The following is a 25,283-nucleotide window of genomic DNA, read 5'->3' on the forward strand; positions in this document are numbered from 1 at the left end:
CTTAAAACTCAACATTCAGAAAACTAAGATCATGGCATCTGTTCCCATCACTTCATGGCAAATAGATGGGGAAACAGTGGAAACAGTGAGAGACGTTATTATTTGGGGCTCCAAAATCACTGCAGATGGTGACTGCAGCCACGAAATTAAAAGATGCTTGCTCCTTGGAAGAAAAGTTATGACCAACCTAGACAGCATATTAAAAAGCAGGGACATTACTTAGTCAAGGTCCATCTACTCAAAGCTATGGTTTTTCCAGTAGTCATGTATGGATGTGAGAGTTGGACTGTAAAGAGAGCTGAGCACCAAAGAATTGTTGCTTTTGAACTGTGGTGTTGGAGAAAACTCTTGAGAGTCCCTTGGACTGCAAGGAGATCCAAACAGTCCACCCTAAAGGAAATCAGTCCTGAATATTCATTGGAAGAACGGATGCTGAAGCTGAAACTCCAATACTCTGGCCACCTGATGCAAAAAACTGACTCATTGGAAAAGATTCTGATGCTGGGAAAGATTGAAGGCAGGAGGAGAAGGGGACGACAGAGGATGAGATGGTTGGATGGCATCATTGACTCAATGGACATGAGTTTGATTAGGCTTTGGAGTTGGTGATGGACAGGCAAGCCTGGTGTGCTGCAGTCCATGGAGTTGCAAAGAGTCGGACACGACTGAGCAACTGAACTGAACTGAACTGATAAATTCCTCTGTTTAAAGAACGAGTTCTGGACATTCAGCCTGTAGTAACAGAAGGAAGTACTCTGAAACAAAAGGTTCCCAAAGTGTGTGATCTGCCTCATCTGTTTGGCCCTTTGCAATTACATACACCTTCCTAACTTTTCAGGACCCCACCAATCATCCTTAGGTGATGCTGGTTCCTGGATATTTCTCACCTTTTCTTCCCGTAGCCACTGTCTTAGACTCTTGGTAGCCAGCCAGTGGTGGTAGTCATCACTATAATTTAGCACCAGCAAACCTGCAACCTAGAAAGACAGGCAGTCAGTTTTTTAAAGTGATCACAAAATGCTACCCAACTCTTGTAACTTGAGTCAGATCAGATTTTTTATTACCTACCAATAAAATGCTTAAAATTTTGGAGACTTGAAGAACAAAATATGATTAAAAAAAATTTTTTTAAGATATATAGTCACTACCTTAATTTTTATGTGGGGGACAGTCTTACCTGGTTTGCCAAATCAAGAGGCTAAACTAGATCTCCCTTCTCAGCACCCTGTATAAATTTTTGAATAGTTTATATGGTTCATATCCCTATGATAGTAACCAAATTTACATTGACTGGAAATTTTCATTTTATTTACTTTTACTTTCAGACTGGCATACAAGTTATCTTTTATTTATCTCCCATAGAGAGTAAGATTTAAAAGATAAATAACTGATACAGAGTTGACTCTTAAAATCCTTTTAAAAAGTGATTCAACACAAATTCTTGTAGCATCGCTGTTATCTGAACTTATAACAACATTTTTCCAAATGAAGTCACATTTCATCCACAGCATTAAGAATGAATACAAAGGGCCCTGAGAAATGAAATTCAGAATAGCTCCATGCTAAAACTTATTCTCGTATACCTAAGAATGAGATTGAGACTATAAATTTAATTATTTTTACTACAGGACAGAGGCCGAAACTTTGTCCAGCCTAGGTTCTTAAAATAAATCAACTATACTTTTTAAATAGTCATCACTGGCACTACCTTAATTCCATCGGATTCCAAGTATTTGCTGAGTCCCAGCTCATCCAGCGCAGCAGTGTCAGGAGCCCCACCATTCCCGACAATAGGATTGGCCATGGTAAGAATCTGCCCCTTGTAGGCAGGGTCAGTAAGAGCCTCCGCGTACCTGAGTAAAGGGCCAAAGATACCAACAAATTCTTGACTTGTATACTTGACCTAATTTATTCCAATTCTGCATACATGATCTGAATTGTTTGACCCTTGAAAATTAAAGAACATGAGAACAAAGTCTTACAAGCTTGTCACTAGATTTTGCCAAGCTTAGGGAAATTTTACAGTAAAATATGGAAACATATCCCATGATATTACTGATATGAGAAGACTGTTAAATATTATGACATATTCTCATTTAATTTTCTATCCCCTCAGTTTCTTAAATTTTTAATACCTTGAAAAATTCTTCATAAGGTATTAATTTTTTAAGTTAATCTATTTATTTTAATTGGAGGCTAATTACTTCACAATATTGTAGTAGTTTTTGATACGTTGACATGAATCAGCCATGGGTGCACATGTGTCCCCCATCCCAATATTGCTCTATTTAAAGTTTGCAGGTATTTTAATTCCCAAAGATTCCCCAAGTACCAGATATGAGTGAGTCCAAACTGATATTTACTACTGATGGATGACAGTTTTGCCAAAATATTAACTGTCAAAAGTTGAAAAGTCTTTTTATCTTTTAGTATACTGGAGAACATACTGATTACATCAATGGTGGCTGTCTGGGTATATATGTTTGTTAAAACTTATTGAATATTTAAAATATTGATTTATTTTTTTATGAAAAAAATTAATAAAGTTGATTTTTAAATACTTTAGTTATAGAGAGGTATATATTTGGTAATTATCAAGTTATTATTGATAGTATATGTTTGATTTTTTTATAGAATAAAATAAATGCCACAAAAATTGATCAAAAGCATTTCTGTCTTCTAAATTAAAAGATTCCAAGTAACTATTTTAAAGTAAGGATATGGAATTAAGAGTAAATACAGAGGGCTTTATTTTAAAGTATAAGGAGGGAAAAAATAAGAATACATGTATTCTTGTTTCTGTTCTATATATAAATAAAATTATATATAAAATGTTTACTCTTAATAATATGAAATATTATTCAGGATCTATCTATAGCTAGTCCATATTTTGAAATACACTGCAATGAGATTTTTTCCACTCTCCTACATTTTTACTTCCCACAAAACGAGTTAAACCTAATCTTTCTTATAGATTACTATTGAAAGTGGATTTAGGTGCTGAGGGGGACAGAATGACAACCTCAAAACCAATGAAGTTCAGCTCCGGCAGTAGTCAGCATGAATTCTTCTACCCCCACCCAGACTAACTCCTCCCACAACTCCCTTGTCAATAGAACAGTCTCTCAGCTCAGCAAACTCTTAGGTGACAAAGGTGCCGTGATATTTACACATACACACACCCCCATCAGCTAATTTCTCAAATGCCTCTGACCTGTCAGGAACTAATCATTTTTTAAACCAAGGCTTATGCACAATATAAATGCGTTTCTTGCAGATGAAAAACAAAATAACTCCCTTAATTATCAAACCACTTTACTGGGTGAGCCACCCAATGAAGGAAAGCAGCATTTCTCAATGGAAAATAGGATCTGTGGACTAACCTTATTAATGAATGCCTTTTTCTACATGAAAAAAAAAAGCCTTTAATTAATTTAATTTTACTTCCTTTCTTCTTTCTTTCCATAAAAGAACTGGCTGCTCCCTTTAAACATAAGCTTACAATGCTCTCTCCAGTAAATGAATAAATACAGCTTGTCTTAAAGAACTGCATTGTTGGAAGCAAATTAATCCATCAGGTCCTGTTTGATTTTTGTGATGTGACAAGATTTATTACCCGTAATCTATCACAGAGAAGAAAACTCTAGTGCCCTCCATCATTCTGATCTATATTAAACAGTTGTTTGTTGGCAGGTATATTAACACAGCTAGTAATTAGTGCTGTCGAAAGGTTTAAATAATTGCCTGGTGAAGCAAAACTTTGCAAACAGTTTTCATACTCTGTAATTTAATGTTCTCACCAGTGGAGCTATTTTAAAAATCATCTAATATTCTTTATTTCAAACAGGGAACTAAGAGTTTAGTGAAGAATGTACATTAATGATATAATGGAGCTTGGTCAATCAGTATCTTCAATATCAGTTAACCCAATGCCTTTTTGTCTTTATAAGGTAAGGTTAACTGAATTTCCCTAAAGAATTCATCAGCTATTTTACAGTTTAGTCTTTTGAATCTCTAATGGAAACCTTTTGAAATCACCTAATCTTTTAAGACATAATTTTTAAATCCCCAGCTATAAATTACTAGTTGATCCAATTCCCTCACTCTTTACATATGGAAAGTAAGACTTAGAAAGCCTGAGTGATTTTCACAATGTCACATCATCAGTTACCATTAGCACTGAGACAAGAACTTCGGCCTCCTGGTTGCCAGATGAACATTTATTGGCTAGATAAAAGCAGCTGCATAATTTCTGTAGCAACTCTTACCTTCAGTGATGTATGTATATTAGCAGATCTTAAATACTAAATTCAGTCTCACTTGATAAATTTTGAAAATATCAAATCTATGTACCAGGTCTCCCATGGATTACCTTAAGATAATAAATATATCTCTTATCTCACCTTTCTTAATAGAGTGCAAAATTTCAAAATAGCTAAAGACTTTCTTAGCTCTTTGTGTGTGTGCTAAGTTGCTTCAGTCGTGTCCCATTCTCGGCGACCCTGTAGAATACAGCCGACTAGGTTCCTCTGTCCATGGGATTCTCCAAGCAAGAATACTGGAGTGGGTTGCCATGCCCTCCTCAAGGGGATCTTCCCAACCCAGAGATTGAACCAGCGTCTCTTATGTCTCCTGCATTGGCAGGCACGTTCTTTACCACTAACACCACCTGAGAAGTCCCTTAGCTCCTTAAAGTAGTTCATATTAGAAGTGCAAAGCTGATTCTTCACTTCACTAATGGAGTGGCACTAGAGTGCACTACCCACCCTTTTCCTTGCTTCAATTTTCACCTTAAACCAGATTGGTGCTGATCCCTTGCCTTTCAGAAGCTACTTGGTAATATCAACATAACTTGTGTCTTTGTACTCTAAGTTTCTAGAATTAACTTTGTTCTTTTTTACCAGGGGAACACCAGTGTCTGTATTCTCTTTCATTTACAGCCACAGGGAGGAGTTTGTGTCCAAGGTTCAAGCTGTGTACAAGCGCAAGGCAACTTCAGGATAATGTGATAATGATGATGCGATGATTTCAACTTCCCACCATGAGTCATATCATCCAGCTATTCCTCTAAATCAAAGAAGAAGAAAGCCTTGGAAGAGAAGCATTACTCACCCTGCCAGGCCAGTATTAAAAACCACTTCACCAGCAACAGAGGATGGATGGCCAAAGGAGTAACCTTTCATCTTAGTTCCATCTTCCAGGACAATATGTGCTGTCTGTGCCTAAAGAAACAGATGTGTGAATCTTAGTAGAATACAAAATATAAAGCACAACTAGCTGAAAAAAAAATCCAAAATTAAATATGCAAATGTATTAAATAAATGCACAGTATATTTGATAAAAACCATACTCTCTAGATTTGAAGTTGATATCCTGTTACTGACCACTTTTCTTCAAATGTATGGCTCTTCTCACTGGCAGCTGTTTTGTTTTGCTTGAGAGAGGAACTGAAGCATATCAATACTTTGTCCATCCTCAGTCCACTTGTAGAATTATTGATAACCCAGAAATACTTTAATTTAGCTGAAATGCTATGTGTCTGTCTTTTCCCTCTTGGTATTCCCTAGCTTTGCTCAAGTATAACTTAAGAGAAATAACACTGTGAATTATACCATACAGCTCTTCAGTATTCTGAGGTGTAGAACTAGAAGGGATATTCAAGTTTTTCTATCAAACTATTCCACAGACCTCGTGTGTTTGATGAACTTATCTCAAGTGCTGCTCCTTCCCTGAGCTTTAGGATCATAAAGAAACTAAAACTTTATTGTTCTATGAATACTGATGCAAAAGCAAGCACTATGGACCATCTGAAAATACATCACATTTTGCTTTCTAGTAGAATTAATTATATCCAGGATGCTTCCCTGGTAGCTCAGTAGTAAAGACTCTGCCTGCCAATGCAGGAGATGCAAGTTCAAAAATGGCAACCCACTCCACTACTCTTGCCTGGAGAATCCCATGGGCAGAGGAGCCTGGTGGGCTGCAGTCCATGGGGTCTCAGAAGAGTTCAGACACAACTTAGCCACAGGAGCTGCCTTCATTGTGGTGCCTGGGCCTCTCACTGCAGGGGTTTCTCTTGTTTCAGAGCACAGTCTCCAGGGCACTCAGCCTTTGGAGTTACAGCAGACAGGCTCATAAGTTGCAGCTCCCAGGCCCCAGAGCCCAGGCTCAATAGTTGTGGCCCACGGGCTTCGTGTGGGATCCTCCCAGGCCAGAGACTGAAGTCGTGTCTTCTGCATTGGCAGATGGATTCTTTACCACTGAGCCACCAGGGAAGCCCCCAACATTTTGATTTTATTAAAAAGTAAACTATAAAGGAAAATATCTCAGCAATAATTGAGGAAATTTGAAACTAAATTGATATTTTATTGTATTCAATATAATTTTTAAGACAGAGAAAGGCACTATGATTATATTTTTAAGAATTTTCATTTTTTAAGATATATACTGAAATACTTTAGGATAGACTAATATCATATCTGAGATTTCTTCAAATAATCAGAAGTTGGGGGAATGAATAGAGATATGAATGAAACAAATTTGGCCATGAGTGGAAATCATTAAGTAAGGATGATCACTATGCTATTCTCTCTTCAAGGGTGAAATGCAGCCATCAAAGATGGAAATACACTAATTCTCTCCTTTCCTTTCCTTTCCTCACATTTTTAGCTCTGGATCCTATGGTGTCGAATCCTTTTCTATCCTACCACTCACCTCCAGTCTTACCACACACACACACACACACACACACACACACACACACACACACACACACACCAACCTTAGTATACAATAGGAACATAATACGTGATTTCTAGACCTCTGTTTCTATGTTCTTCTAGTTTAACAAAGTGTACTCAGCTTTTCAAGGGTTAAAATGGTAAAACCTCATTATTTTTCTGTTGTAAACTTCTCTTTAGAAATACAATGCCTCCTTCAGTTGCAAAGTACACAAGTTCCTTTCAGAAAGTTGGACAAAGTGCTATCTGGCACATTTTATATGTCTTTTTATCAGTGTGTGTATGAGTCTCCATGAGCAGAGTTAACCAAAAATATGTTATCCTTCACCTAACTTATCAAATAATCTTTGAGGCAAACTTTTCTTATATCTACAACCTTGGAACCAGTGTTCAAGATCTCAAGCTTGACATTATCTTTAAATAGTCATGATTTACCTTCTCAGCCACTAAACTAAAAAGTTTTTGGAATTAGCACAGAAGAAAGCACAGTAAGTAATTAATGTATGTAATTAATTAATGTAATTAATGCATGATAACAAGACTTCCCTGACAGACTCTGGCTTAACACACAGTTACCCAGTCTGAATTCTGTTTCTATCTGGGAAATCGTCTTTGCATGTCACTTCTAATAATATGATTTTCTTATTTTACATTTTAATTTATCAACCATTCTTTATTTGTAATTCAGGACAGAGGCTGATGATTTCAGGAAGTAAAAGTGATCATGTTCAGTTCATTTCCAAAGAATACTACAAGTTAATCAAATGTCTAAGGTGATGGTTCTCAATAGGGGTAAATTTATTGGGAAAATATCCTCAGTATATCTGATGTGTTTCAGCAGATGAAAACCTTCATTTCAAGTCATGGAAATACACTGTCAAAAAATAATTTCTACTGAAAGTATTATTTTCTGTTCTTGAGGAAGTCATGTGTAGCCAAATGCTTTCATAAAATGGAGGTAAATCAGGAAATATTTACCTCCTGATATTTTTTAAAATAATATTTAACTTTCTTAGAACCTAAAATAACTGTATTAGTTGGCAAAACTTGGCACATGAACTGAAAATTTCAGCTGTCTTATATATGCCAATTTATCTACAGTACTCAGTCGTACCTGCCTAAAATAATACCTCTGTTTATATTTTTCCCTTTGCTTGTCTTTATCCTCTTATCTGCCAACAAAGGTCCATCTAGTCAGAGCTATGGTTTTTCCAGTAGTCATGTATGAATATGAAAGTTGGACTATAAAGAAATCTGAGCACCAAAGAATTGATGCCTTTGAGCTGTGGTGTTGGAGGAGACTCTTGAGAGTCCCTTGAACTGCAAGGAGATCCAACCAATCCTTACTAAAAGAAATCAGTCTTGAATATTCATTGGAAGGACTGATGCTGAAGCTGAAACTCCAATACTTTGGCCACCTGATGCGAAGAACTGACTCATTTGAAAAGACCCTGTTGCTGGGAAAGATTGAAGGTAGGAGGTGAAGGGGACGACAGATGATGAGATGGTTGGGTGGCATTACCAACTCGATGGACATGAGTTTGAGTAGGCTCTGGGAGTTGGTGATGGACAGGCAAGCCTGGCCTGCTGCAGTCCATGGGGTCACAGAGTCTGACTGACTGAGCAACTGAACTGAACTGCTCCTCTTCTCCTATAAGGATTTCAAATTCTCTGATCTACCTGATACCATCTAATTATTTTAAAGAAAGGTAAAAATTAGCATAAGCAATCTGACTCTTGTTAGCCTATTCCTACAATTCTACTTGGTATTTCTCTTCTTCTCTCCATGGGACTATTTTCTACTTTACATTCCATCTTTTAAAGATATATTTGAGGAGACATTTATTGTTGCCTGAAATAGTCCCTGAGATTGTGTTCAATATGTCTTTTTGCCCCTATAATTATATTTTTTGTTCTTTTTTGCAGCTTTTATTGATCTTTCAGTCTCTTTTCCACTGCACATTATACTGTTACAAGTCTTCTGTTTACTGCCTGTACTACCCTTTATATTCCACTTAACTACATTGGCCTCTCATGAGTTTCAAATGATAGGTGCCAATTGACTTATCTATGAATCGCTGGAGATACTCTGAACAAAGAGCTATTATTTGGAATCCCCTTTTCTAGCTAACAGGTCCCCAAATGCTATTTCATTCCCATGAGTCTGAAAGAAATCACTGTTACCATCGAAGGATATTTTAGTTGCCTCAGACCTAGTAGAAAAAGGTGCATAGTCTAGGATTTAGACTATGATCATTTAAATGCATATTACCAGAGCACTTTTGTAGTTTGAATGCTAAAAGTGCAAAGGAAGACTTAATGAAGAGAAGTCTATACACTCATAGAATGTCAGGAAAAGTAACCAAAGACTATATAAATATAAGTTCTATAAAATAAATGACCTCTATCATGGCATGGTCCCTAACTGTTTAATTTAAAAAATGCATATGCCAATAAAAGAGTTTAGATTTTCAGGTCACATTATTTAACTCCTACCATGTGCCAAGTACCATGCTGGGCCCTGAAGATACAGGGATAAATGTCCTCAGTCCCCCTCCCATTCAGTTTAGTAAAAAGGCCAGATATGTGCTCAGATAGTAAAATAGAGGAAACCTCAAGAAAAATACCTCTGAAACACCTGGAAATACAAAGATAAAAATACATCCTTTCCATTCAGAGATTTCTCTTTAATAAAATAATTCACCCTTTCCTTCCCATTCATGATTTCAGTTATTGTTGTTCAGTATCTAAATAATGTATGACTCTTGGCAGTCCCATGGACTGCAGCACACCAGGCTTCCCTGTCCTTCATTATCTCCCAGAGTTTGTTCAAAATCATGTCCATTGTGTCAATGATACCATCCAACCATCACCCTCTGTTGCCCCCTTCTCTTCCTGCCCTCAATTTTTCCCGGCATCAGAGTCTTTTCCAATGTGTTGACTCTTCACATCAAGTGGCCAAAGTACTGAAGCTTCAGCTTCGGCATCAATCCTTTCAATGAATATTATTCCTTTAGGTTAATTTCCTTTAGGATTGATTGGTTTAATTTTTTTGCAGTCCAATGATTTCAGTAATAAAAATTAAAATTTTAAGAAGAAAACATCAAATTTTGAATCTAAAGTTTAAAGATTCCTTCAAGTCTTTACTCAAAGTCATTCATCTTCTTTTTAAGACCTATTTAAAATTGCAATATGCCTAAATGTCCACTGATAGAGGAATGGACAAAGAAGATGAAGTACATATATGTAATGGAATATTACTCAGTCATAAAAAGGAATAAAATAATGCCATCTACAATGACATGGATGGACCTAAAGATTGTTATACGGAGTGAAGTAAGTCAGATAAAGATGAATATCATATGATATCACTTATATGTGGAATCTTAAAAAAAAAAAAGTGGTACAAATAAACCTATTTACAAAATAGAAATAGAGTCACAGATGTAGAAGACAAATTTGTCTTTACATAGGAGTGTTAAGGAGGGGAGGAATAAACTGAGAGGTTGAGAGTGACACATACACACTACTAGATATAAAATAGATAACTAGTAAGAACTTGCTGACTAGCACAGGGAACTCTACTAAATGCTCTGTAATGACTTGTATGGGAATAGAATCTAAAAAAGAGTGGAAATAAATAGCAATATGCCACTCAGCACTCTTATTTCCTTAGCCTACTCTTTCTTCACAGCACTCATTGCCTTCTAACATATCATCCAGTGTCTTCTTTAAAACATTTGTCTTATCCCGCTAGAAAGTGAACTTCATGTGGGCAGAGGATTTGGTTAGCTTTGTTCACTGATGTGCCTGCCTATAGGACCAACATCAGTTCCTGGTACAGAGTAGACAGTCATTCAAATTTTGTTGGATGAATAAAGCATCACTAAGTGACTATCTCAAGACAATATTATCTTAAAAATACTGAAAAGCATGATTACACATTCAGTTTTAGTTTGTTCTAGATATAAATTTTATAATAACAAACATCTGTTTTGAGTCACTTTTTCACAACAGCGCCTTAAGTGTAGTCAACTTGGAGGTGTTATGGTGAGAAAGAGATGTGACTGGCATTGAGGGAGAAAGGTTAGTGGATAGTTATCCCAGGATATGCATACTGAGTGAGTATGCTGCATGTGAGTGTTCAAATACATCTTATGCAGAGTTAAATATTATGGTAATTTAAAACAAAAGGATCATTTACATCAATTTAATAGGGATTTCACAAGAAATAGGCTGAAGTGCTTGAATTATATGACAAACTATTTCAGTCCCTTTCTCACTTTGAAAATATAGGGAAAAAATGAGAATGCTGTCCTTACCCAGTGTATCCTAAAATATAGGAGTATGGAAAGAAAATCCTGTATTCTACCTAGGTTTAGAATAGCTTATACAAATAAATTTTGCAGAAACATCTTTCTCATATTATTCTCACACATTTTTGCCATAGCAAACTCAAGTGAAAGGTCTAAGTCAAATTCAAAGAGATCAAAAGTTATTTTGAACATTGAAATCTATTAACTTTTTAATCATCAAAATTGGTTGAATTAGCACAGACTAAGATTGGCCCTTGGAAGAAAGACTGATACTTGGAAGGAACCCTTGGAAGGAAGGTTATGACCAACCTAGGCAGCATATTAAAAAGCAGAGACATTCCTTTGTCAATAAAGGCCCGTCTGGTCAAGGCTATGGTTTTTCCAGTGGTCATGTATAGATGTGAGAGTTGACTATAAAGAAAGCTGAGCGCTGAAGAATTGATGCTTTTGAACTGTGGTGTTGGAGAAGACTCTTGAGAGTCTCTTGGACTGCAAGGAGATCCAACCAGTCCGTCCTAAAGGAGATCAGTCCTGGGTGTTCATTGGAAGGACTGATGTTGAAGCTGAAAATCCAATACTTTGGCCACCTGATGCAAAGAGCTGACTCCTTTGAAAAGTCCCTGATGCTAGGAAAGATTGAGGGCAGGAGGAGAAGGGGACGACAAAGGATGAGATGGTTGGATGGCATCATCGACTCGGCAGACATGGGTTTGGGTGGACTCCGGGAGTTGGTGATGGACAGGGAGGCCTGGTGTGCTGTGGTTCATGGGTTCGCAAAGAGCTGGACACGACTGAGCGACTGAACTGAACTTAAGATTGATTCAGTTCAATTTGAAATTCGAGTATGCTGCTTCTCTCTAGGTTGATCACTACAAGGCAATAAAGCAAACAATAAATTCTAAGGTGAGTTTAATCTGACTCCCTCTCAGTGGAATTGAGAAGGATTTTGCTCAGTTTGCCTTCACTAGACACAAACAACTTTTCTCTTTCCAAAATATGAATATGTATATAAACATTATTGTCAGATGACTACTTTGGGTTTTTTTTCCTTTCATTTTACTTTTATCTCTGATTTGGAATAAACAGCCTCAATTCTTTTAAAATGTCCTGCAGCTCTTCTTTTCACAGTTTCTCCTCTGGGTCTCTTACTAAAATTCCAATAACTTTTCTCAGTAAAACCTTCTTGTAAATTAAATTCCACTTATGACAGGATCCACTTAGTGACTTAATTTTAATTGGGTACTCATTTTCATTATAGTCTAATTCTTCATCACTATTTAAGTGCATATGAAATTATAAGAATATTCTTCAACTCTCAAGATCATAGCCAATTAGAAAAATTTAACTTTTAATTCATTATCTAATTTTAGATCTAAGTGCCTCAGAGTCAAAGAACTAGTTAGATGTCATTAATATTATCTTTTATTCATATTGACTCAACCAATTTGACATAAAATACTGAAATATAACAAAGAAGTTTCAGGTTCTACTGATACTCATTTTCAACATAGAAGTTAAGAGATATTTAAACTGCTTTAGTTAATCAAATGTAAATCAATCCTTGACTCAATGTTATTTATCAACTCAAATATTCATAGTCCACTAAAGATAATAATAAGAAACCTACGACAATGGGCAGCAGAAACATTGAGCTTCTATCTGAAAATCTCCTTTCAATAAGGTCAAGCACATTGTGCTTGGCAAATGCTCAGATCATAGATTTTGAGAGATAAAATAATTATACATGGCATATATACATATATATGTATAATCTATTGCTGCTAAGTCACTTCAGTCGTGTCCAACTCTGTGACCCCATATATGGCAACCCACCAGGCTCCCCCGTCCCTGAGATTCTCCAGGCAAGAATACTGGAGTGGGTTACCATTTCCTTCTCCAATGCATGAAAAGGAAAGTGAAGTCGCTCAGTCATGTCCGACTCTCAGCGACCGCATGGACTGCAGCCCACCAGGCTCCCCCATTCCTGGGATTTTCCAGGCAAGAGTACTGGAGTGGGGTGCCATCGCCTTCTCCATGGTATAATCTATTACTAGTACCTAAATAACTATTACCCAAATCTGTTTACATACTCCTAATCTAAATTGTAAACCAACTTGAAAAGACATTTCCACATAAGAGTAAAGTATAACTTTTCATCCAACTAGAGGGGAATTATTTTAAGTATAAAGAGGGCATACTTCTGAAGAAAAGCAGTGAGAAGAGCAGATGCATGAGGAAAAAATAAAAATAAAATAAAATAAAATTCATAGACTAAATCACTTCCTGTTCCCTGGCCCTATTATTCCCTCCCTAAGCAGCCCTATCCATTAGGAAATGTTTGAATTTGTGCTCTGGTGTACGGGAAGAAGGGGTAAAAATGGGGTTGGGCTGGAGAGAGCAGTTTTGATCATCTCTTTCACCTTCCGTTATCTGGCTTTCTCCTTCCTTTCCATACCCTGCCCGTTAAAATATGGATTTTACTCATTTGGGGGTTTTGTTTGTATGTTTGTTTGCTTAGCTGGGGTTTTGGTTTGATCAACTGTTGCATACTAAAAGCCAACTCTGCAGAGCTCTTGGAGAGTGTTAGAGAAGCAAGCCTTGAAGACCAATGGGCATAATGACTCCTGAATGCCCAGGTACTTACCCGCATTCCTGCCACATATCCTCTCTTCCTTCCACATACCCAAATTCTGCCTCCTGCTAGAAACTAAAGCTAATCATCTTTGGATATTAACTAAACAGGCATTGAAGGACTTGTCACTTTTAAAGTAAAGGTTAAGTAAAAACTGGACTTCCCAGGTCTCAGTAGTTAAAGAATCTGCCTGCAAAGCAGGATACGCAGGAGATTCAAGTTCAGTCCCTGAGTTAGGAAGATCCCCTGGAGGAGGGCATGGCAACCCACTCCAGTATTTTTGCCTGAAGAATCCCATGGACAGAGGAGCCTGGTGGGCTACAGTCCATAAAGTCGCAGAGTCGGACACAACTGTAGCGACTGAGCACACACACAAGCTAAGTAAGGCACTTAAATTTTATTGCCCTATATCCAAGTATATGACTAATTTCTCCAATAAGATAATGGTCAACACCAGACAACATCAAGGAGACAGACCCTGCCTTTTCAAATGTCCAACACAGTATCACTGGCACATAACAGAGCATACAGCACACAGTGGGTAACTGGGGAAGCCATTTTGCACCTCTATGAATTCATACTGTGGCCAGTGATGTTAACTTTCAGGGACTTTTGAAAGATCATTTAACCCCAGGTCCACAAGGGAGAGTAACAGCTGTGACTGGTGACTTTGGAAAATGGAATTGAGCAAGACTGGTTCAACTCTTCTCAATAATTTTTTCAAAGAAACCTATTTACAGTTGCATATCAATGTGAGAAATTTGCAACTGTGAGTGAATACATTTGTTTCTGGGAATGGGGCCTCTAAGACCCAGGGGGATGGGATGGGGAGGGAGGTGGGAGGGGGGTTCAGGATGGGGAACACATGTAAATCCATGGCTGATTCATGTCAATGTATGGCAAAAATCACTACAATATTGTAAAGTAATTAGCCTCCAACTAATAAAAATAAATGAAAAAAAAAAAAAAAAGAAGTCCATTTGGTTACAGATCTAGGCCCTGTTTTCCAAATAGCTTTAACAGTAATCAAGCTGATATTCAGATCTCTATGTCTTTGGACGCTCTGTTTTGTTTCTCAAGGCTCCTAAATTTAAAGGTTGAGGAGGAGGTATGATTAATTATCACTGCTAGAATCCTACTTGTTGTAAATACCTAGCAAATATTGACTGGTTGAATGAATGTATGAATGAATGAATGGCTATCAGGTGACAAAGATGCTGCATAATTCTACTTCTGTTTCTCTGAGACATAACTGGCTTGCAAATTGCACTTTTGCTATGCTCCAGTTGTATTTTAACTATTCCTCTTAGGCTTTACTCACAAATGTGAGAAGCAATGGGCAATTTTTAGCTATATTTAATTCTATGTGATTTATTTCCTGGGAAACTAGTTAAGGGAATACAGATCACCTGCTTCAACAGTATTTTTTCTTCCAGTCTACCAATAGAGATGTAAGTGGGTACAGCAATTCCTTTTGACAAAATCATAATTAAACTTTATTCACACTAAAATTACTTCAGTCAGAAAAGCTACTAATTATTTAGCAGACTACAGCTAAATTATTAAATAGTTAAGTCAGTGAAAGAGGAAAGGTTGCAACATGGAATAATAAAAGTATACACTCTCTTAACTTATGTGTATCTCCCCTATTATTTCTTTTCATACTTAAAATATTAAACACTCATTTTTTTCATTTTATTTTTGGTATAATATTTACTTATAACCACATTTTAGAATTAAATTTAATTGGTTTGTTTTTGGTTGAACTCATTTCCAAAACAAGTTTTCTAATTCAATATTTTTCTAGTAGTGGTTAGTCTTACAAATCTTTCAAACCCAAAGACATTAAGTGTAGTAGTAAGATATTAGAGTTACAGTTTTTCTCTCTTTGGCATCTTTTTCTTAATATTTCTTGGGAATAAAATTCAAATCACATCTGGAATATAAAATTACTTAAATAATCATTGTTCTAATTAAATATAATTCCACTAGTGATGAAAATGCAAAATAGTACAGCCACTATGGAAAACAGCACATAGTTTCCTTAAAAAAATTAAAACTGGAAATATTTGATCCAGTGATCCTACTTCTGGATATTTATCCAAAGAATTTAAATCAGAACCTCAAAAAGATATCAGCACTCCAATGTTCATCACATTAGTCGAATATGGAAACCACCTAAACATCTATCTAGGATGAATGGGTAAAGAAAATGTCACATATATGAAATATGATATATTACTCAGCCTTTAAAAAGGAAGGAAATTCTGCCATATATGACAATACAAATGACCCTTGAGGATATTATGTTAAGTGAAATAAGCCAGCCATGGAAGGACAAATACTGCATAGTTTTATTTATCTGATAAAATGATAATAAAAAAGAAATTCAATCATAAACTGTAGTTAAATTTACTTATAAGAATTTTAATTCAAAACTGCCATAACATAAGCCACAACATAACCAGATCAACCCAGAGTTACCTATCTATAAGTCTGTAAGTCATTAAAGTGAAATGTCAAGTCATTAATTACATCTTATAATCTGAAAAGAATAAGCAGATTTTGAGAACTCTTCACACTGATTCCAGGCCCTTGAATTCTCAAGCTCTCAAGACTGTTAAGACCACTGGTACGATAAACGTGGAGATGCTCCTCTCAGTTCTCCTCCAGGAAGGACCTGCTACCCTGCTGCAAGGGGTGAGGTCAGTGGATGCTCACCAGGGTCTACCTTCTGGCAGGATCTACCTCAGTTGCAGAGGGCTGCCTTGACCTTCCTGAAGTGAAAGTCACTCAGTCATGTTTGACTCTTTGCGACCCCATGAACTATACAGTCCATGGGATTCTCTAGGCCAGAATACTGCAGTGGGTAGACTTTCCCTTCTCCAGGGGATCTTCCCAACCCAAGGGTCAAATCCAGGTCCCCCTTAATGACCTTCCTAGAGTACCCCATATCCACAGCAGGCAGAGATATAAAGGCCAGAGCCCAACATGAGAAACATTGAAGGACAAGACTTCCCATCAGGTCTTGTCAAACCAGATTCATAATTTAATCTTTGCCCAATCATACCTTTTGAAGTATCCCTCCACTAATATTAATCTCTAGTAAGTATCTGACTCCCCAAACAACATCTCTGTGTCTACTTTCAGAGAACCTAACTCATGACAGACAGCTAAACCAAATCAGTCTGGATAAGAATCCAAAGGCTTTGGAGAGCCTCAAGAAAGGAAGTGCTGCTATTTATAGTGTTCTAACTCAGAAGCTACCAGAAACATGTAGAACAGTGCAGGATATGTGAATGGTCTCCTTTCTTCAAATATCTCTATAACATAACTAGTGCACAGTTTGAATGAATTTGACACATAGGTCAATCAAGATCCTTAGCCAAAACTAATGGTACCCTCAAGTTGCTTAATGTTCAAGAGTAGACATTTAGTTTAGTGAGGGCTCTAAGCACAAGCTCAGTTTGCAATTATGTTAATAAAATTCACAGACACACACACATACACACAGAGAAGAACATTTCTCTATATCTTCTAAATAGCTGTTTATTGACCTGAGTCAATATTTAAATTGTATCTGCAATTAGTAAAATTAACTCTACTTCTTCATTTTCCTCTCTCCATGTAGTTATTTGTGGAAAACGTAATCCATCCCCCACTTTGCCTAGGGTTTATAAACAATATAAATATTAAGGAAAATACATTAAAACTAATTTGTACTCATGGTTTGATTTCTTTAATTTAAAGCATACCTATATTGTAAATTTCAGAGTCAGCTTATAAAATAAGTAGGAAAAATTATGTTTCCTAATGACTTCATTTGGTTTTGAAGATTAAAGTATGAAATTAGTACTCTCTATACCTTAATACTAAATGTTACTTTTATCTGATGATTTATTGGAGGAACATTGGTAAGACTTAATATTTAAACACAAAATATTTAAATTTAAAGCTGAATTCTCTGTGTATATGTAATTGCTCCAGTCCTGTGGACACTGATGAGTTTCCCATATTTCAATCCCAAGGAAGGGCAATGCCAAAGAGTGTTCAAACTACCACACAATTGCACTCATTTCACATGCTAGCAAGGTAATGCTGAAAACCGTTCAAGGTAGGCTTCAACAGTATGTGAAGAAAGAAATGTCAGATGTACAAGCTGGATTTAGAAAAGGTAGAAGAACCAGAGATCAAATTGCCAACATCCACTGGATTATCGAAAAAGCAAGGGAATTCAAGAAAAACATCCACTTCTGCTTCATTGACTACACTAAAGCCTTTGACTGTGTGGATCACAACAAACTGTGGAAAATTCTTAAAGTGATGGGAATACCAGATCACCTGACCTGCCTCCTGAGAAATTTGTATACAGGTCAAGAAGTAGCAGTTAGAACTGGAAATGGAGCAAACTGTTTCAAAATTGGGAAAGGAATACGTCAAGGCTGTTTATTGTCACCTTGCTTATTTAACTTCTATGGAGATTACATCATGCAAAATACTGGGCTTGATGAAGCACAAGCTGGAATCAAGATTGTGGGGAGAAATATCAATAACCTCAGATATGCAGATGACACCTAATGACAGAATGACATCTCAGATATGCAGATGACACCTAATGACACCCTAATGGCAGAAATCAAAGAGGAACTAAAGAACTTCTTTTTGAAGGTGGAAGTGGAAAGTGAAAAAGTTGGCTTAAAAGTCAACATTCAAAAAACTAAGATCATGGCATCCGGTCCCATCACTTTATGACAAATAGATGGGGAAACAATGGAAACAATGACAGACTTTATATTCTTGGGCTCCAAATTCAATGCAGATGGTGACCGTAGCCATGAAATTAAAAGACCCTTGCTCCTTGGAAGAAAACTTGTGACAAATCTAGACAGTGTATTAAGAAGCAGTGACATCACTTTGCTGAAAAAGGTCCGTATAGTCAAAGGTATGGTTTTTCCAGTAGTCATGTATGGATGTAAGAGTTGGACCATAAAAAAGGCTGAGCACTGAAGAACTGATGCTTTCAAACTGTGGTGCTGGAGAAGACTCTTGAGAGTCCCTTGGACAGCAAGGAGATCAAACCAGTCAATCCTAAAGGAAATCAACCCTGAATATTCATTGGAAGGATTGATGTTGAAGTTGAAGCTCCAATACTTTGGCCATCTGATGTAAAGAAGGTCTGGAAAAGACCCTGATGCTGAGAAAGATTGAAGGTAGGAGGAGAAGGGGATGACAGGAGATGAGATGGTTGGATGGCATCTCTGACTCAATGAACATGAGTTTGAGCAAACTCTGTGAGAAGGTGAAGGACAGGACCGTGGGCTGTAGCCCATGGGGTTGCAAAGAGTCAGACACGATTGAGCGACTGAACAACATGTACTTGCTCCATTTTTAATCTTTTATTTCACAATTTTATCTTTCTCTACATTAAACTGGATTGCATAACTATATGAGCCCTATTCTTATATTATTTTAAAAATAGGCATTTTTAACAAACTGGGCAATCTTTGTATATTGCACTTTTTAGTACTTGTAAAATCTGGATGCTAAATTCTAATTGATTTTTTCTTAAAATGCATTTTTGTAAGGAACAGTGCATGTAAATAGAAATTCTAATAAATTCTTTACTGGTTGGCTTATCTGTCATGGATGTTGCTATTATGTGACATTTCAAAAATGTGATATTGGAACCTCCATGAGTGGTTACGACTCTGCACTCCCACTGCAGGGGAAGCAGTTTCAATCCCTGGTCTTGGGTGAGATCCTGCATGATGCATGGTGTGCCCAAAAATTTTTTCTCTAAAAGTCTCATCTCTTTAGGATTTTTCATTTTTCCTTAAAATTAAGGTTTATTGCAAACCAATATTTAAGGGCCTATTTTCATTTCCTGATGATTGAATAGCTTTAGTATCAGCGTTAGTCATTCAGTTGTGTCTGACTCGCTGGGACTCCATGGACTATAGTCCACCAGGCTCCTCTGTCCATGGAATTCTCCAGGCAAATATACTGGACTAGATAGCCATTCCCTTCTCCAGGGGATCTTCCTAACCCAGCAGTTGAACCCGGGTCTCCTGCATTGCACACAGATTCTTTACCATCTGAGTCACCAGGGAAGCCCTGATTAGCTTCATGGGACCACAAATAAATGACCAGAATTTTATACTCTAATACTATCAGTCTGAGATCAAGTTTAAAAAGTTAGATAGATGTTCCAAAGCAGTTTCCAGGACAAGAACAACGCAAAAATAATTAATGGGAGATACACAGCTAAATTTTTCTTCAAAAGCTTTGAAAATACATCCCTGGTACCTATGCTTAACTGACATAGAGAGTTTTGTCTTAAGAAGGAATGTAAAATTCATACAGAATTTATAATATGTTCCATAAAAGTGTGTAAAAATTTTGAAACAGCCAAGCATGCATTACTGTTGTTAGGTTTTCCTTTGCCTAATAACAGGGTGTTATGTTTTTAAAAATTATCCACTTGCTCATTTATCATTTCATATCCCAGCATTATGCAGGACTAACTTTGAGAATATCAATTATTTACTGTGAGCCAGCTTTCTTGAGTCCTTTCATTCACATAAGTCAAAATAAGACTTATTTTGGCCCCAAGAAGGAGCCAAAAATTGCTTATGTGAACATGTACCACATTAGACTTTTGTGCATGTGGAGTTTACAGGACTACGAGAGAAAGAAACAAATTGAAAATTGAAAAGCAGCATGTTTCACTACAAATACATGAAGATATTTAGGTTGAAATGGAGTCAACAAAGTAGCACTGCCCTAAAATACTATATTTATAGAATTACTAACAGCTGTATAAAGCAGGAATCCTCACTGATATTTTGACTTAAACATCCTGTTCTTGAAATGGAACTGAAAAAAGGGTAGGAAAGGAAGAGAAAAACCTGATTTATTTTGTATTGAAATATAGTATTGAATACATAAATGGACTCAAGTAAGAAATAAAATTTAACAGGGGAAGCTAGATCATTCTGAAGCCACGTTAAACAACAAACATGCCTTCAGATATTCACAGAATCACACTAACAAAATGCCAAATTCAAAAGATCCATATAATGTTGAGGCCCAGTGAAAATTCTAGCCAGATTTGCTACATATATATTCACTTTGTGTGCAGAAACAGACATCCACATATCCTTACATTAACTACAACACTTACACATCTATGAAATGGTAATAATGGCACTGTTTCTTCCCCTGGGAGTGAGAATTCATCAACAAAATGTTCTGGATGTAAAGTCTCAAGCCAATTTAGCAATAAGTTCCATAAAAGATTTGAATATAAAACATTATAGCTATTCCATACAATAATCCCCTTAAGCTAGTCGTAGAAATGAAAATTATTTACTCTGGGAATTTAATTGTATTGCCATTAAAAGATTTGTCTATGTAAATTATTTGCATATCAAAAAATGATAGAAGCTCCATCTGTTTATTTCTATTTTCACCAAAGCCTAAAGCTATATAAAACATTTGATTTCTGGCTCACCTGAGGTTTCTTAGATATTAGTTGCCATTAGTCCTCATCCTCTTAAGAAATAAAATATATCTGAACCAAGCTTTGGAAGGTAGGAAGCATAAGTCAGAATGTATTTTAGTTTACTATTGCATAGATAATCAGGTAAAAAATTAAAATCTTCAAGTGTCCTTTATTAGTAAGTGAAACCTTATTTTTCTGTTTTGGAGTTAATACTTTCAAAATACAGATACTTAAAATTCAGATTTAAAGCAAAATTTGCTACATCTAGAATATTTTTTGAGATTTCTCTGCAGTTACAATGTCTGATACGTCAGGATTTCAAAGTACTGTAACAGCAGTAATCAATTAAGCCTTACAACATCTTAGGTTAATAGCCTTACAACATCCTAAGTTAATATTAAGTCATCTTCCTTTGGTTAAACATAAGCCAATGTTGGGGGTAAAATTACAAGGTAAATTTACTTGAATATTTCTTTGTTCTGGACATTTATAAACAAATGAGTCAGATTCATAAGTAATCTTTATTCTAGTTATGTTTCTTATTATAAATAAAATATAGCCTTCAGAAAAATTCTACCACAAAAATATACAAAGTGTAGGTCTACTAACAAGCACTTAATGGGCATTTGCTATGTGGTAAATCATTCTGAATCTGGGAGGGATCTGCCATATTTTAAGCTGTTTATTTTATGATTATAAATTATTATGGATCTTATATTTAGTTCTACATCATACAAGAAATATATTCAGTAAAACTCTTAGTAATACAGCAACCTTATTAATTCATTTGTAAGAGCCTCACATTAGCCAACAACCTCCCTATGATATTTAGATCAATATATGGCATTTATTGGGGCTTCCCTGGTGGACAGCAGCAAAGAATCCGCCTGCAATGCAGGAGCTGCAGGAGGTGGGGGTTCAGTCCCTGGTAGATCCCCTAGAGGAGAGCATGCTAACTCACTCCAGTATTCTATCTTGGAGAATCCCATGGACAGAGGAACCTGGTGGGCTACAGTCCGTGGGGGTCACAAAGAGTTGGACACAACTGAAGTGACTTAGTATGCACACATAGCATTTATTAAGGTGGGAAAAAAAAAAAAAGAAAAATAATCGAAGAGCCTTGAAAATGTTTTCATGAGTTGAACTCATTTAGACCAGATGAAGGAAATCAAGAGTAAGCTAGGGATTGCTAGGGATGAGCAGTCCAACACTAGGCCTGACCTTGGCCCATGTAGATTTCCTGAACTCTTGGTCAGTGTAAAGACCCTAGGAAATATTGGTCACATCAAGGACATTCAGTCTTGCATAGCAAATTCCAAAAGCCTTGAAGTGAGTTCTGGTATGACCACTGCCCAAGAGATACTGGAAACTCTCTACTATACCCTCCAACCTTTGGTACTACTTAGAAACATGAAGAAAGTCTAACGAAGATGTAAGAGCAGACAAATGTTCTCTATTTTCACAGCAGTAAAATCTATACTTGTTCAAACTATCAGTAAGTCTGGTAAGCATGGTCAGATAGAAACTCAAGGCACCATCAGCAGGAGAGGGCTGCATGAGGCCAACATTATCACCAGATCTTTTGGCATTTCCTCACCCAGTATTCTTAGCTTCTGATCCAGGGCTGGGACCAGGAGAGGCGAGTGAGATGCTGAGGGCACAACATCAAAGGGGCCACGCTGTCAGCCTTGTAGTGAGAACTTCCTTCAATGTTGGACATTAGACATCCCACTCACCTACCTTAGTCTGAGCCCTGTCCAACTATAGCTTTCTCAAGGGCTTCATGGCAAGAAGTTTGGGCTTCCCTGGTAGCTCAGTGGTAAAGAATCTGCCTGCAATGCACAAGACCTAGGTTCAATTCCTGGGTTGGGAAGATGCCCTGGAGGAGGACATGGCAACCCACTCCAGTTCTTGCCTGGAGAATTCCATTGATAGAGGAGCCTGGCAGGCTACAGTCCACAGAGTCAGACACAACTGAAGTAATTAAGTAGTAGCATAGCTGCTGCTGCTGCTGCTAAGTCACTTCAGTCGTGTCTGACTCTGTGCGACCCCATAGATGGCAGCCCACCAGGCTCCGCCGTCCCTGGGATTCTCCAGGCAAGAACACTGGAGTGGGTTGCCATTTCCTTCTCCAATGCATGAAAGTGAAAAGTGAAAGTGAAGCTGCTCAGTCTTGTCTGACTCTTCATGACCCCATGGACTGCAGCCTACCAGGCTCCTCCATTCATGGGATTTTCCAGGCAAGAGTCCTGGAGTGGGTAGCCACTGCCTTCTCCAAGTAGCATAGCAAGAAGCTCATAATATGAAGAAACTGTTGATGACAAACAGATGAGTCCATACCTTAGGGAGGTTAAAAGGTAGAGTAAATAAACAAAAATGTTCAAAAGAGAGGATCCCTCTCAACTAATAAAATATTGTCCACCAAAAATATGCAAAGTTGCTAAATCATCTAAACTAATTCTGCAACATCTCATTTGGGATTGGAACACAATTTATTATTTTAAAAAGAAAATTATCATGTAAGAAATTCAGCCCTAAAATGTATTTATATGTAGTAAAGCCTAATACAATCATTATTCTTAAATGTGTATAATAAATTTTTTCCCACCACTAATATGTACAAAGAGGACTCCTATATAATAATGAATTCTATTTCCTAAGAATGTCTTTAAAACTACTGCAAGATAACTAAATGATTCTAATTGTAGGAGTTTTTGCAGCTGCCAATTTCTAAGCAAATAACAATACCTCCTCAAGGTTGAACTAAATAGTTACTCCTATGTTAGAATCAGAATCTTAAAAAATGAAAACCTTTTAAAAGGAATGGTGATTCCAAAGGCTTATTTGTATCTGAAGTATCAGAGAGAAGGACACTTAGATTGTTAGATTCTTGGCTTAATTATAACACTGGTCACCATTTTTTTTAAATGAGTAGATTAATGTTAGAAATAGTATTTATTGAATCATTTTCTACTCATAAGGAACTTAACCTTTTCAATTTAATACCTTTGATTTCCAAATTCATTTGCAAGTAAAAATAGAACTATTTAGTCTTAGTGACTTTCTAAGACTTGCGAACTCAGAATTTTAACTTGTATGTTTCCTGCAGTCAGAGACTATCCACTTATTATTCTCCATGTATACTCCCAGGATACAAGTTTCATATTTATTTGCTAAGTAAATAAGTACATAGGATATTAAGATGTACATCCTGACTTTTGGAGTTGAATTTACCATAGTGAAAAAAAATTATTTGCTTCATAGTCCTTGAGTCTAATTCCTTATAAGCAATATCTTCCTAGTGACAGGTTTACTATTAAGGCACAGGTGAAAAAAATCATTGTAAGTATTTGAGAATTTTTATCAGATATTATGTCACTGTAATAATTTATAGTCCACAAGAACATTAAGAAACTCTGATCTAAGTCTCTATAAGGTCCTTCTACTAAAATGTATAGAATAGAATGTTGTCTAAGTATCCAGTTTTTACTTTTTGAAAATCAAGCCCTTGTTGGTTTCATCATTTGCATATATTTTCTCCCAGTACAAAGGTTGTCTTTTTATTTATGATTTCTTTTGCTGTGCAAAAGCTTATAAAATTAATTAGATTCCATTTGTTTATTTTTGCTTTTATTTCTATTGCCTTGGGAGACTGACCTAAGAAAACATTGATTGGTACGATACATACATTGCACAATTGGTACAATTTGTCAAAGAATGTTTTGCCTGTGCTCTCTTCTAGACTTGTTATGATGCCTTGTCTTATTTAAGTCTTTAAGCCATTTTGAGCTTATATTGGTGTGAGGATGTGCTCTAACTAAGCTTTAATGATTTATATACGGCTGTCCAACTTTTCAAGCACCACTTGCTGAAGAGACTGTCTTTTCTCATTGTATGTTCTTGCCTCCTTGGTTGAATATTAATTGTTCATAGGTGTGTGCGTTTATTTCTGGGCTCTCTGTTCTGTTCAATTGATCCATATGTCTATCTTTGTGCCAGTGCCACACTGTTTTGATTACTGTAACTTTGCAGGATTGTCTGAAATCTGAAAGGGTCCTGTTACCTATTTTGTTCTTTTTTCCCAGAACTGC

General features: G+C 36.6%; 1 protein-coding gene across 1 annotated transcript in view; it reads right to left on the reverse strand.

Moving 5' to 3' along the window:
- Positions 1–25,283, reverse strand: part of CPS1 (carbamoyl-phosphate synthase 1) — a 139,056-nt gene that overhangs the window by 110,140 nt on the left and 3,633 nt on the right. Inside the window, exons 2-4 of the mRNA XM_065930654.1 lie at positions 5,113–5,222; positions 1,709–1,853; positions 888–977 (exon numbers count right to left, since the gene is read on the reverse strand). Of these exons, the coding sequence (XP_065786726.1) occupies positions 888–977; positions 1,709–1,853; positions 5,113–5,222 (345 nt within the window). The remainder of the gene's footprint in view (positions 1–887; positions 978–1,708; positions 1,854–5,112; positions 5,223–25,283) is intronic.

The sequence above is a fragment of the Muntiacus reevesi genome, chromosome 3 (assembly GCF_963930625.1).
Source record: "Muntiacus reevesi chromosome 3, mMunRee1.1, whole genome shotgun sequence".
Classification (NCBI taxonomy): domain Eukaryota; kingdom Metazoa; phylum Chordata; class Mammalia; order Artiodactyla; family Cervidae; genus Muntiacus; species Muntiacus reevesi.